The 12,490-nt window shown below is 48.7% G+C and overlaps 1 protein-coding gene across 1 annotated transcript in view; it reads right to left on the reverse strand.

The window, feature by feature from the left end:
- LOC121692660 (coiled-coil domain-containing protein 148-like) overlaps window positions 1-12,490 on the reverse strand; it is a 40,493-nt gene that overhangs the window by 10,377 nt on the left and 17,626 nt on the right. Inside the window, 2 exon segments of the mRNA XM_042071422.1 lie at window positions 7,546-7,722; window positions 7,724-7,753. Of these exon segments, the coding sequence (XP_041927356.1) occupies window positions 7,546-7,722; window positions 7,724-7,753 (207 nt within the window).

Raw genomic sequence — 12,490 nt, forward strand, 5'->3', positions numbered from 1 at the left:
AACGTGTGAAGGGGGAGGCCAGCAGCACTGGAGCTGTCGCTGGTGGTCTGCACGTTGCTTTCTGTTCGTGACGCCAATAGGGCTGCTCTTGGCTTGGTTTCTTTTAGATTACTTAGCTTCACAGATGGAGAACCCAGGTTCGGGAAACAGAAAAGGTGATGGTCTGGATTGGTTTATTAGCCACACAACTCCAGAGGTGAGAGCTAATGAGCCGAAGCTGTGGATGGGGGCGAGAACAACATGCCAGACACTCTCGATTCCATAACCTCAACTTTCTTCTCCACTTTTCTAGTCTTTCTATTTCCTTCTTTTGATACGAGCCTGCTTCATTAGCTCATGATAGTGCGTGTGATCACATTTCTCACTGCATATTAAAAATACCACAGTGGCTGTACTTAATAAACCGGAAGATCACTCTGCTTCAAGGATGTAAGATTGCGAGTGCAACACAAATTAGCTTTAGCTGTTACTTTGTGTTCTGACAGCAACGCCTTCCCTCGTAATTAGCGATAGACTCCCTAGCAACTGTGAGAGTTCCGCTGAGTGGGGGCGGCATGCCCTCTTCCGCGGATCAACGCCACCGCGCAGTCAACATCTGATATCATTTTCTTTTTAACTGCTACATAAAAATAAGCTTGGTGCAGGAGAGCTCGGCAGAGGAGTGGTAATCCAGTTTTGATGCACCAAGGGAACTTTTCCGGAATAAAACGTTAACGCCGCCGCTGCCTCAACGCCGCTTGAACCGGCAGGATCAGACAAATGAGCTTTGCCTTTTACAGGCAAATAAAATGGCTCCCCCATGAGTCTCCCTCTTTGATGGCTAGAGCCTTTGAGGCGGCTGAGGGCAAACAATCTGCAGGAGTGTGCCTGCGCTCTCCCCTTGATGGAGGTGCGTGCGAGAGAGCAGACGGCACAGTCTCTTCCACGTCCTCCGATGCAGGATTTCACTTCCCGCACACCGGCGTCTCACAGAGCAGGAAAGGGAATACCAATGAACTCACACAGTGAACATAAAGCATAAAGTGTTAAAGCTGCACAATGTGATTCAAAAAACACTCAGAATACCTCCATGATTCCAGGGCAAATGCACATATAATGCCAATATGTGATCTGCATGTGTGTCTGCCATTGTGAGAGTGTGCTAGACTAGAGGAGTCTTTAAGGGAGCTAAGTTGTTTTGACTGTGGAAAAACACTCCAATTCTTTGAAAGAAAACCAACTTTGAAAATAAAAAGTCACTTTTGATCAGTGTTAGTTTAGTGGACACTACAGCTCAAACTCCAGGTCCATTTTCACAGATGGTCTCTCTGTTACATAATTGTCCAAGTTGAGAGTGCACAAAACACACACTCCTGAAAGTGTATAGAAATCACAAACACACCATGACTTTGCAGCACTCTCTCTCTCTCTCACACACACACACACACACACACACTCACTCACACACGCACACACACACACTCACACACGCACTCACACATGCACACACACACACATACACTCACACATGCACACACACACACACTCAGTTTTAAACAACCCCCAATAACTATCTCCCATAATTGCACCATCAATCAAAGGCCAGAGTGGCCCAGATAAGATAACTCAGAGCAAAATGGTGGGAATCAGGAGGAGGAGAGAGAGAGAGAGAGAGAGAGAGAGAGAGAGAGAGAAAAATACTCTCTTTCTGCCAGCACCACCCTTTTTCTGCCTGCATGTGAGTTTCTGCAAACAGCCACCAGCAGAGCTGAGAAAAGGAGTGATTTTCAGTCCTTCACACAGTAATGTCTATCTCCCAGGCCAATGTGTGGCCATGCAATTCACTCCTCATAACCATTTGTATCTGGGTTGTGCAAACGAAAAAGTCCAGTGTCCCATTAGAAATCAGGGGTTTCAGCCTGACTCTGTCTGTGACTTGTCTGAACTCCAAACTTGTTTACTAAATCCCACACACTTCCAGTATCACAGATCTCAATACATTTAACCCTGGTTTGTCTGAAAGATTCCCAAGTCTACTTTGAGGGGAATAAAATGTAGCTCAGATTTTTCAGTGTTTCCACCTCTTTTGCCAACATCAGCCATTCCAATGCAGGGTTAATGAGACGTTTATCTGTAAATGCCAGTGCACAAAAGAGCAGCTGCCATTTCATAATCGCTTGCTAAAGCTCTCAGACGCCGTGCACTAATGTGCTGGTACATTGTTCTTCTGGCTGCCACTGTATTAAGCTGGCTGGGGGGTCCATAAAGGCTTTTAATGGGTTCTTTTTCAGTGCATGCATACACACACACAAGCACACACACAAGCACACACACACAAGCACACACACACACACAAATCTAACACACAAATTCTCTCACACACCTACAGCCATACAGGCTCGCCCAGGAATGATTAGGCATGCTCAGGAAACAAATGGTAAAGAGAGAGAAAGAAGCCTTTAGTTTCTCAGCAAACGCCCTTCCTCCTTCTCTCCTGCTCCGGGACAATGCCTTTCAATGGCCTTGCAGTGGGATATGCACCTCCATTGACCACTGGCCTTTAGGCAAAAGACGCTGTAGTCCAACGTCCCCATTTCTTCTGCAACAGGGGAGCGGAACCCCAGGTGTCCTTTGATGGGGCCGGCTGTGGGAAAGGGAAGGGCTCGCGCTCTCTCTGTGGCGGAGAGAGCACCTTATTTGTTGGAGGGGCTCCATTCTCCAACACCTTTGTTGTGACGGCGGCGAGACCGCTGCACACACAAGATCAATGGCGTCCAGATGAGCAGTTAATCCAACGGAGCTGGCAGTGCCTGGCACTCTGTGTGGCCCACACATTAGCCTTTAAGCCCCGGCCCTGTCCATCAGACTTTGGTGTGTGTGTGTGTGTGTGTGTGTGTGTGTGTTTTGTATGTACCATTCATAGGATTTCTCCCACTTTGAATAAACCACGTTAGCCAAAAGCTGCCCACCGGCTTTGCCAGAACCTGTTCCATAGGAGCGCTGTGGTCTCTGTGCAGATGCAGGGATGAGCGTTTCGTAATAGTACTGTGAGGGTAATTCGGTGTGCCAGGTGCTATCAGTGGTTCAAAGACAGGGAACCAGCACCTCAGAGAAGAAACATGTCAGCCCTCCCTCCCTCTCCTGCTCCCTCTCACCCTCTCTCTCTCTACCTTTCTCCCTCTCTCCCCCTCCCTTTCTCTCACCCTCTCTTTTAGCATCTGCTCTCAGTGATTGATCCTCAGTCCCACACATAACCTAAATGGCTCATTTGCTGATTTTTCCAAAGCACAATCGCTCGTCAAACGCCTGGCAGAGAAGAGAAAGAGAAAGAAGGAGAGAAAGAAGGAGAGGAGGAAGGAGAGGAGGAAGAGAAAAAACACACATACAGCTGCATTGCGAGGAGGACTGAAAGGAATGAGGGAGGGAGGGAGGGAGAGAACCTAGCGAATGCATCGTAACCATGGTAATGCCGTATCTCTGTCTCTGGGGGTTAGGGACTTGATGGCGTACGGTGAAATGACAACATCGACTAAATGAGGTGACAAGCTGGTTGTTCACGCTTAGCAAAACACGCCGACTGGGTGGTGTCTGTAAGGGAAGCTGAGGCAGTCCTGGGAGCCCCCCCCCCCCCACACACACACACACACACATATATATATATATATATATACAGCCAGCCAGTCAGACACCCAGACTGGCGCTCTCTCTCTCTCTCTCTCTCTCTCTCTCTCTCTCTCTCTCTCTCTCTCAGGCAGCATTCCTCAGCAAAAGGTGTGTTGGGATGAGGGACAGGAAGCCCCAGGAGTGGAGAGTGAAGAGTGTGTGTGTGTGTGTGAGAGAGAGAGAGAGAGAGAGAGAGAGAGAGTGGGATGGGGTGTAAGGGTTTTCAGAGTTTATGCACAGGTAAAAACCCGGGGGGTGTATCACAAAGGCTTTCTGTGCACGCGTGTGTGTGTGTGTCTGCTTATACGAGCATACTTGTGTGTGTGTGTGTGTGGCTGTGTACTTGTACATGTGTGTCTGGGTGTCTGCACTAAGCATCTCTGTGTGTGTGTGTGTGTGTGTGTGTGTGTGTGTGTGTGTGTGTGTGTGTGTGTGTGTGGAAGAGGGCTCAATATATACTGTATATGTGTTTGTGTGTGTGTGTGTGTGTGTGTGTGTGGAGGCGGAGGGGTGTTTCTGGGAAAGCAAGGCTTTGGAAGTTCAGCTGGCAGCAGATGTTCCCTCGCACCCTCTTTGCCTACGCTGCCTGCGAGATAAAAGAGAACCTTCTGTCTTCTCCCCTCTCCCTTTCTCTCTCTCTCTCTCTCTCTCTGATACCATAACCGCTGATTGTGGGCTTCTTCAAGAGCAGCGGCCTACCCAGTGCGTAACTCACGGCGCGGTGTGGCGTGGTGCGGCGCGCCCGTATGCAGGTCACAGGGTGACAAGGTCCATCCCACACACTGTGCCACGGCAATTATACGTCTGGATTGATGAGCGTCCATTTCCCCAGCAGTAAATCGAACAGCGCCTAACGAGTCTGCAGTGCTGCAAGCCATCAGCGCTCCTCTCAGAAATGAGCATAAATGCTCTCTCCTCCCCCTGTTCAGGCCTGAGGGTGGAGAGATAAGTAGTTTGTGTGTGTGTGTGTGTGTGTGTGTTTGTACATGTGTGAATTATTGTATATGTATAAGTGGAGGTGAATCTTTGCATACAAAATAGTATTGCATACAAATAGATATGCGATACATGTGTGTATACATATATAGGCAGGCACACAAGCATGCATGTGTGTGATAGTATGTGTGTGTGTGATGTGTATGTTGGTGTGTGTGCATGTGTGTGTGTAATGTGTGTGTTGGTGTGTGTGATGTGTATGTGTGATGTGTATGTTGGTGTGTGTGCATGTGTGTGTGTGCGTAATGTGTATGTTGGTGTGTGTGTGTGTGTGTGTGTGTGTAATGTGTATGTTGGTGTGTGTGCATGTATGTGTGTGTGTGTAATGTGTATGTTGGTGTGTGTGTGTGTGTGTGTGTGTGTGATGTGTATGTTGGTGTGTGTGTGTGTGTGTGTGTGTGTGTGTGTGTGTGTGTGTGTGTGTGTGTGTGTGTGCGCGTGCATGTTTACTCTGCCCTTCAGAGTGAAGAAGGTAAATTCTACCCAGGAGGACAGGCGTGGGGTCAGCTGCTCCCCCTTCTGCACTCTGTAATGGCGTAGCGGGGCCGCGGGGCTCGGGGGGGCTACGGAACACAGAGCACACGCGGCGGGCCGCCCCGCGCCCCTAATGAGCCCATCGCTCTTCCGCTCCTCCGCAGACGCGGCCCCCAACTGGAGCGGCCCACTCCGGTCCGCAGGGGCCACAGCCGCGGGCTCAGGGGACAGCTCGGCCTCACATCGCTCCCTCTACCTCTCCTTCCATCTCTCTCTCCCTCTACCTCTCCCTCCATCTCTATCTCTCTCCCTCCATCTCTCTCTCCTTCCATCTCCACTCTCATGTTAGATCACCGTCTCCTCTGAGACTCGTTTTTGCCTCCTTCTGAAGTCTCTCCACCTCTGTCGCCATCTGTCGCCCCTTTCCACCGCGGTGAATTCTCTCCATTTCTCTGCTTTCCGTCATGGTCTTCTGTGTAGAATTCCTTCTCCTTTTTCACCCCTTCACCTCTTTTTCCACTTTGATTTTTTTCTTTTCTTCTCTTTCTACTCTTTTATCTGTCCAACTCCTCTCCTCTCTCTCTCTCTCTCTCTCCTGGGCGCTGTAGTACGTCGCCTGCTGTGAGATGCCTGTTATCCTAAACACCAACTGCCTGCAATGGCCACGTGTAAGCAGAGAAAAGGCCTGACATCTTATCAGGGGCAGAAAAAAGATAAAAAGATGATGCTGATGAAAGCACATCAGTTTATAAAAATTGCCCTCATAAATAGTTTTTTTTTTTTTTTTTTAGTACATTTGAGACAGAAATCCTGTCTGAAAATTCTACCACAGAGTCAAGTGTTTCCTAGACCCGGCTGCTGATTCAGTAATGAACTGATTCAGTAAAAGAAACGATTGTTCATTAAGCATGGCAATTGAAGAAAGAAAGAGAGGGAGAGAATGAGATGTGCAGTGAGAGAGAAAGAGATAAAGAAAGAAAGAGAGAGGGAGAGATGGGCAGAGAGAGAGCGAGAGAGACAGAACGAGAGATGGCATGGCAGCTGGAGGAGACAAAGCCTTTCTCGCGGGCAGACAGGATGGCAGCGAAATCCATCTTCTCCTCGGGAACGGGCCGCTGCGCTGGAGCGATAAAACGAGCCTGGAACGCTGCGGCGGATCCGTCTGGAACGGACGGATAGACACACATGCTTCCCTGCAAGCAAATGCCCCAGCCTTGCAAACACACACACACACACACATACCTCTCCCCGGGTGCTATAGGGATGTTCAGAGCATCAATAACTCACTCAAGACCGCTAATTTAATTGTGTGTGGTCTGGGAAGCAATAAACAATGGGTACTCTCTGACAGGGCCTTGGAGGAGAGAGGGGGTATCCACGGCCGATGTTGCTCAAAAGCTTCTGGAGGACGTTAGATAAGCTATTGCAAGCAATTGTGCTCAATCTGGAACTCTGACACTCGTCTGTTTCAAATGCCATCTGCTGACAAACTATGGCGTCAGAGTTGATCCAATTGCACACACAGTATGTTTCGCCGTCTGAGTCGCGGCTTGAAGGAAGTGTGGGAGGAGAGCTAATGTGAGCTGAATGATTGCACATTAAGTGAGACTGGCATGATCAAATAAGCATACTCAATGCAATCTGCTCTAGGGTTAATGATGTAGGTATTCAACTCATTGCTTGAGAGATTGATTTCTTTGTTTCTTTTTCACCCCCCAAACACCTTAAATGTTTGCCAGTTAGCAAGTTGTAGAGAGTGGTACCTGAAGTCAGAAACCAGTTGTACAAACACACCCAATTCCAAATTGTCATGTCAGCTAAATCAAACATCTGTGGCTCGTTACAAACATACTGTCACCTATGACTCAGTGCTTCTTTTCAACACTATAATTTGACTTCGCTAGCTATGGTCCCAAACCACACAAACAGAACAAAATAACAACAGACATCTTCATGCAAGTCCATACCTGGCTTCATTGAAATTGGCCTTAGGGTCTGACTGAGCAGTTGATTAACTTGTTTACAGTGAGAAGTACAAGGTAAAGTATCTTCTCCATGGTTGGGATTATGATGGGGTCTACCTTCTCTTTACCCTAAACCTAACTCTACGACTGACCATGTCTAGTTCTGCAGTAGCTGATCTTGGGCTGGTTTTGACTGCATATTATAAGACACTTCTTCTCAAGGATCAAGACACAGACTTTTTATCCAAGATCAAGTTCAAGCTGGGTGTAAAGTACCTTGAGATAAACTGTTTTGTTATATGGTGCTATATCTGAATAAATCTGACAGTAATTTTAAATAAAACTAAATTGAAATGAACTTCATCTGATAGAACCGTCATGCCACCCACGCCCCCTGACCTTTGGGGTACAGAGTTTTCCCAGACTGGCTGGGCTGGATGTTTTGGGGGGTGTCTGTACCGGTCAGTACCTCGGCTCTGAGCTGGCTGCAGACGTGCTGCTGGAGTCTGCGATCGTCCTGCAGGGCGCGCTGCTGCCGGTGCTGCAGCCGGGCCTCCTCCAGCGTCTGCAGTGCCCGCAGGAGCAGCTCGGCCCGATCCCGCCGCCAGCCCTCCACCACGGCTCTCTTCTGGGCCAGCGCGAAGCGGGTACCAGTCCCAGCGCCGCTGGTGCTCGTTCTGCAAACACACAGGAACAACAAACGCACGAGCACAACACATCAGCGCAACAAACACAATAACACGCACCCATGACCTACCTAGGGGCCAAGAAACACCTACACATCCCTTGAGATTAATTCCCAGGCAAGAGCCCTGGGGTTTATTGGCAGCAAACATGTGCATATAGATTACACACCAAACACTGACTGCATCATCCCAAACGGTTCTTTGGACCTGGAGATTGTCAAAAAGCTCTTAAGATTCTCCTGGAGAGAGTGTGTGTGTGTGTGCTCGCGTGTGTGTGTGTGTGTGTGTGGGTGTGTTGTGTGTGGAGGAAATGCTCCTTTCATCATGTCATTATTTTTCTATGATGGCAAGCCAACAAGCCTTCTTTCCGGTAATGTACTGTTGCTTGCCGCAGGCTCAAGCAGTTCACCTGCAGGAGCGCACAGCCACCGTGGGGAGTGATGTGGAGTAGATGTTCACGGGACCGTTTCCCCCTCGCCGACTCTCGCCTCACGGCATCTCTTGGCACGCGGGCAAGCGGCGGCCATTCATCATCGCGGCAGGCGGGGGGAAAAAAAAGTCTCCGCCATGGCTGAAGCTAATGGCAGGCTAACGGAAAGGCGCATCAGGGGCATGAGACGCCCCGTCGTTTTCACCAGAGAGCTGACAGAGCTCGGCTGTGCTGCCGTTAGAAGATGGGCTTCAGTCAGTTGAGCGCACCAAGCTTATTAATGCACAGCTTCAAGAGCTCCACAATGATTTATCAATACTGGCTCCCAGCTCTCTCACTCTCTTTCTTTCTATTTGTCTCTCTCCATCTTTTGTTCTCACTCTATCTCTCCATCTTCAGCATTGTGTGTGTGTGTGTGTGTCTCTGTCTTGCTGTGAAACTTTTAGTATGGGCATGCTTTGATATTGTGGAGGGGATTGTGGAAGCCTTTGAGGGGGATGGTGTGATTGTTTGTGTGGTTGTGTGAGTACATTTGCACATGTGACTGCTGAAAATAACAAAACTGTGAAAGAAAGAAACTATATGTGCATACATATACTGTATATATGTGTGTGTGTGTGTTTGTATTTTGGGAGTGTTGTGTGACACACAAGTACAGCTCTAAATGCTGCAGCTCTAAATGTTGGTGAGTGGGCTGGCGGAGCTAAGCAGAGACGTGGTGGAGCCGGATGAGGAGGTGGGCACTGGACACTAACGGGAGAACCCAGCCACCCCCCCGCCCCCGCCCCCACCCCCACCCCACCCCATGCACTGCAGTGGCTCAGGGAGATTAAGCGCCATCAATTCACACTATTCAGGACAAGCACACACATCAGGGGGGCTATTCAGCTGCAGCTTTACGGGCAACAACAGACTCCGTGTCCTTACTTTATAGACAAGCCCTTTGTTGGCAGTTAACTGGGATGCTATTGTCACTGTCTCCTCACTTGTCATAGGAGAGCAGCTGCACCCTGACAACCCTAGGGGGCGCTAAACACCCCCACACAACAGCTACTTTTGTGGGCCGAAATGATGACCCTGCAGTTCAGTACCAAGGATTAATGAATCAAGAGGCTAATCACTCATTGGCTAAGGTTTGACCATGTTGCCTGTAGCATTTAGCACAAAAAAAGATAAATGTGACGGCAGAGCAGAGGTCACTGCACTCAGACTCAAACGTGCTTCAATGCTTTGTTTGCGCGCGCAGATAACGATCTTGACGCATCATCTTGTCTAACGCGCACTCACACACACACAATGCCAATAGTTTCCTCAGCGCTGTCTCACCAAACATTGGGTGAATTAGAGTGACAAAGGCAATTCACTTCACAAAAAAGGCTGAGTGACTCATTAAAGGGTAAAGCAAGTTTTTCACATCCATTTGCTTCTTTTCTCTTGTCACTGTTTGTGTTTAAATTTAAACTTCTCTTAGGAAGTTATTATATTAGCAGTAATTCTCTGCTAGCACAGGAGGAAGAATAAATATTTAAGTGAAAATATTCAGCCATCACCCAGACGTTGTTGAGAAAATCCTATCCAATGATGTAGCAAATCCTATTGTTAAGAAAGCTTTGAAAATAGTAGGAGTCAAAGCTTTATGGTACAGGGTTGAATAAAACCATCTGCACTGACTATACCTTTATCCAAACACACACACACACACAGAAAACAGAGAGACAGAGAGAGAGAGAGAGAGAAAGAGTGTCAAACACTAAAATCAGTGCAGGCTTTCTCAGTAATGGCCTACTTTTGCTGACTGACAAACTGATTATGCAAGTATGCATGTGTGATAAAATCTCTTCTTGTGCCTTCAAAGAAAATCTACTGACATGTGCTTTATCAGCAGCAACACACAGAGTTTTTTACACTCGCGTCACATCTCTTTTTTCCAGGTGTTATCTTCAGAAGTGAACAACACACTAACCACGGTCTCCTCAGATTGTGGTCAGACAAGGTCTACATTCCCCCACAGCAAAAACACCAGTCATATATTTTGCATCATGCCAACTCAGTGCGCCCTATTAAGCAGTCTTGATAATAACTGTAATAGGAAGCTCACAACTGCTGCTGGAGAGCCCCGGGGCATCTGTGTCAGAGGAAGAACCCTGCCTCAGGCCAGCCTTAGCTACAGTTACAGCACACACACGCACGCGCGCACACACACACACACACACACACACACACTCACGCTCACACACACACACACAGACACGTGCACACACACACGCTCACACACACACACACACACACACACACACGCGCACACGCGCACACACACACACTCACACACACACACAAACATTTTATATACATGATTTGATTCCCCATTACACAAGTCAAGTCAAGTACTGCCAGACTATATTCGTGACCTAACCTGTCAAAAAGGATTATCAGATGACACCTGTGTCCCAAGTTTTTAATGATAGTAATCAGAGTCTGGTGTTTTTGTACAGAATGATTCTTCCAAATACTGGAGGAAAGGCAAAAGATATGTCACGCTGTTTACTGGAGCACAGACGATCCTGCAGATCAAATTTGAATCTGCTCTGCAGGTCCGTCTGGAGAGGATCCCATTGACGCCCATTGGTGTATTACCAAATCGCGGAGGTTCAGCGGACACATCTTTCTTGTAAACAAATGTTTTAAATACAGTTGTTTACTCAATTCCAAAGAAAAATAATGTTCTTGGGTTTCTGATGATGTGGACAACGGGCTCCTTTTCAGACGGACCTGCAGAGCAAATTAAAATTCGCTAATAGGTTCTTCTGAGTTCATCCAGGCTATGTTTATTGAGGTTTTTCCTCAACAGCTGAAAACTTTCATTTGTCCATTGGATTTGGGACTTGTTGATCCAGCAGTGTTTCTCTGGCCCGTTCAAAGACTCTCTCTATGGTGGCTACCAAACATATCATAAACAGTGATCTTCCAAAAAACACAACAGACAACTGTCTATGACGGTGAGTTTTGACAGGTGTGCTGTGTTGGGCCTAGTGAGGCATCCTGTCAGTCAGGGAGCAGCCTGGCATGAAAATTGGAAATGCCTAAGCACATACACCGCTAGACACACACACGTGACTAAGATCCACATGTCGGTGATCAGCCTCTGTGACGGCCACATATGCTATGGGGATGTGTGTGTGTGTGTGTGTGTGTGCGTGTGCGTGTGCGTGTGGGGGAATTCAGGCATTTCCCAGTCACATGAACACACCTCCCATCATCCTGGCCTGGCCTCGGAACATCTGTGCATGGCGAGACTCCGACGGAGACTCGCTCAGCTCGAACTCCGCTCCGTGTGTCTACAAAAGCAGACGGAGTACGCCGCGCTCGCGAGTGCTGCGTTTTGCCTTGCACATACGTTAATGGCGGCTGACGGATGGCTGTGAATGCTAATAGTGTTTTCTGTGGTGGGAGCGTGCCATTGGGCTGCTCCGCCAACCCCCTCTAAATCCTCACACACACACACACACACACGCACACACGCACACGCTGGCACGCTGTGGGCGCCTGCATTTCAGCTAACGCGGATGTATTAGCGCAACCTAATTAAATGATAACTTAAAGGTCTACTCCATCTCTTCTCAAGCTGTCTTCTCTTCCCTCCGTCTCTCTCTCTCCTTCTCTGCTGCCCTCTCTCTGCCTCCTCTCTTTAATCTCTCTCTTCTTTTTCTCCAGCCTCACTCTGTTCTGCGTGTGTCTCTCTCCCTCCTTTTCCTGCGTGTCTCTCTCCCTCCTTTTTCTGCATGTCTCTCTCCCTCCTTTTCCTGTGTGTCTCTCTCCCTCCTTTTCCTGTGTGTCTCTCTCCTCTCCTTTTCCTGCATACCCCCCCGCGCCACCCCCCCCCCCCCCCCAGGTCTTCCACATAGTCAATTTCTCTTGCTCTCTTTCCACCTTTCACTCCTCCTCCTGCACTTTCCGCTCCCTCACTCTCCCTCCCTCTCTCTCCCCCACTCTCTTTCTCCCTCTCTCTCCCTCCCTCTCTCTCTCTCTCTCTCTCTCTCTCTCTCTCTCTCTCTCTCTCTCTCTCTCGGGGCGTGTGATAGATTAGGAAATGGCAGTGGTGGAGAGCGAGGTGGACGCTTGCCCCTGGCTCTCTGTGTGCCCCGAGTGCAGCACCCAGCTGGAACTGACAGGGACCACAGGTCGCTGAGCGAGAGGCGGTTGCCATGGACACCGTGGGTGAAGGGGAGTGGGAGTGGATGTGGTGACAAGGTGGCGGGAGAATTGTTGAAGGGGTGGGGGGGTACAGGGGGTGTAGAAGT

This window comes from Alosa sapidissima, chromosome 2 (assembly GCF_018492685.1).
Source record: "Alosa sapidissima isolate fAloSap1 chromosome 2, fAloSap1.pri, whole genome shotgun sequence".
NCBI classification, from domain to species: domain Eukaryota; kingdom Metazoa; phylum Chordata; class Actinopteri; order Clupeiformes; family Clupeidae; genus Alosa; species Alosa sapidissima.